General features: G+C 39.2%; 1 protein-coding gene across 1 annotated transcript in view; it reads left to right on the forward strand.

The window, feature by feature from the left end:
* The window catches only part of TIMMDC1 (translocase of inner mitochondrial membrane domain containing 1), a 63,210-nt gene that overhangs the window by 27,038 nt on the left and 34,472 nt on the right, over nt 1-1,700 (forward strand). The window contains exon 6 of the mRNA XM_004706497.2: nt 1,204-1,314. Within this exon, the coding sequence (XP_004706554.2) occupies nt 1,204-1,314 (111 nt within the window). The remainder of the gene's footprint in view (nt 1-1,203; nt 1,315-1,700) is intronic.

Consider the following 1,700-nt stretch of genomic DNA (forward strand, 5'->3'; position numbering starts at 1 on the left):
TATAAATTATTATTATTTTGTCATATCTTACACCGTCCGACATCTCCCTTCACCCATTTCTCCACTGTCCATCCCCCAGGGAGGAGGTTATATGTTGATCCTTGTCATCGATTCCACCCCCAACTGTCTGTCACTGAGTACTTTTAGCATTCATTGGTGATCCATGCTGTCATCAGTTATTAAACGATGATTATAAAATATCAATTGGCTAGTTCGGCTATGCTTTTCTTTTTATTAATTGGTATCCTTTTGAATAGAATAGAATAGCTTCCCCTTCCTTTCCACCTACCTACCTTCCTACCCCTCTATTAGGAGGGGGCGATATTCGTAGACTTAGGGATTCTTTTTTTTATTTTTTATTCTGCATTTCATATCCATTGATGGCATTTTTGTTGTCATGTTAATGTACCAGCTTGAATTAAAGGAAAAAGAAACTGAAGTTACCAGCAAAGATGAGTTTAAAATGAAACTGCTTTGGTGTAGCAGATGAAATTGAACTTACCTCAGATTCAGAAGTTCTTTCTCTGAGCAAACAAGGACAAATCCTCTGTATCACTCTAACAACTATGAATGAGTTTCTCCAGGAGTGATTTCGGGCATTTGGGGGCAGACAGTTGTACCAGATTCTTGGATTGTAAAAAGTTTGCTGCCTTCATTTCCCCAAAGTCAGTAGCATTTCCTCCCCCTAAATAAAAAGACTGGCAACTCAAAGCCACTGATCACTCTGCTTGGGAAGGAAGAGGCTGTCTGCTCCTGTGAAGATTTGTAGCCTTGGAAGCCCTCTCTACAGTTGTCATGGGGACCGGCTTAGTATCAGTGGTTTTGTCTAAGAAGGCTGGTACTATTCTAAACCTTCAGTTTCATTTCGAGAAGCCTGCAATATGGAACCACCTAGAATTTTTCACAAATGCACATCTTTCCTTCCTTGTCCTTATTTGTCACTCATGATTCAAAACCCAAACAGAACCAGCGGATAGACCTGTTGTTGCTTACACCAACTAACTTTAAGGCTTTGCAATGATTGTTGTTCAGACCAGGGAGGAAATGGCTTCAGTATTTTTTTCTTTATCTGTCAAGGGGGCTTTAATTGTCAAATGTTCCTGTAGCTGTTTCTGAGTAAGTGATGCCGTGGAGTGGCACTTGCCTCAGCTGTCGCTGGCCCAATGGCTTTTCCCTTGACACTCTCTCTTTGCTTCCTCTTAGTACCCCTATTGGAAGCCTGTTGGTGCTGCTGCAGAGGTACTGTGGCGAGACTGTTCAAGAGAGGAAAGAGAGGGATCGCAAGTCACTCCATGAGCGGCAACTGGAAGAATGGTACGCAGTCTATTAAGACTAGGGAATCTTTGTTTTCTGTTAACTATCAATGTTAATATTTATTAATATTAATTAATATAGAGTAAAAGTCAAAAGAGTTTGGCATGTTTCTTACAACAAATCAGATCTCAGCATGAACATGGCTAGGGACAACATCAGGTGAGAAATTATAGCATTTCTAAAAATCACAAAATTATTCAAATGGTCTGATGAAAACATAAATGCTACAACTTAACTTGCCTGTGGAGTATTTTTATAATAACTAGCTTATGATGTATTTTAAAGTTTCTTTTTTAATGATTTTATTAGGGGCTCATACAACTCTTATCACCATCCATACATACATCAATTGTGTAAAGCACATTTGTACATTCATTGCCCTCATC

The sequence above is a fragment of the Echinops telfairi genome, unplaced genomic scaffold (assembly GCF_000313985.2).
Source record: "Echinops telfairi isolate 266 unplaced genomic scaffold, ASM31398v2 ScPeMD7_6;HRSCAF=24_0, whole genome shotgun sequence".
Lineage (NCBI taxonomy): Eukaryota > Metazoa > Chordata > Mammalia > Afrosoricida > Tenrecidae > Echinops > Echinops telfairi.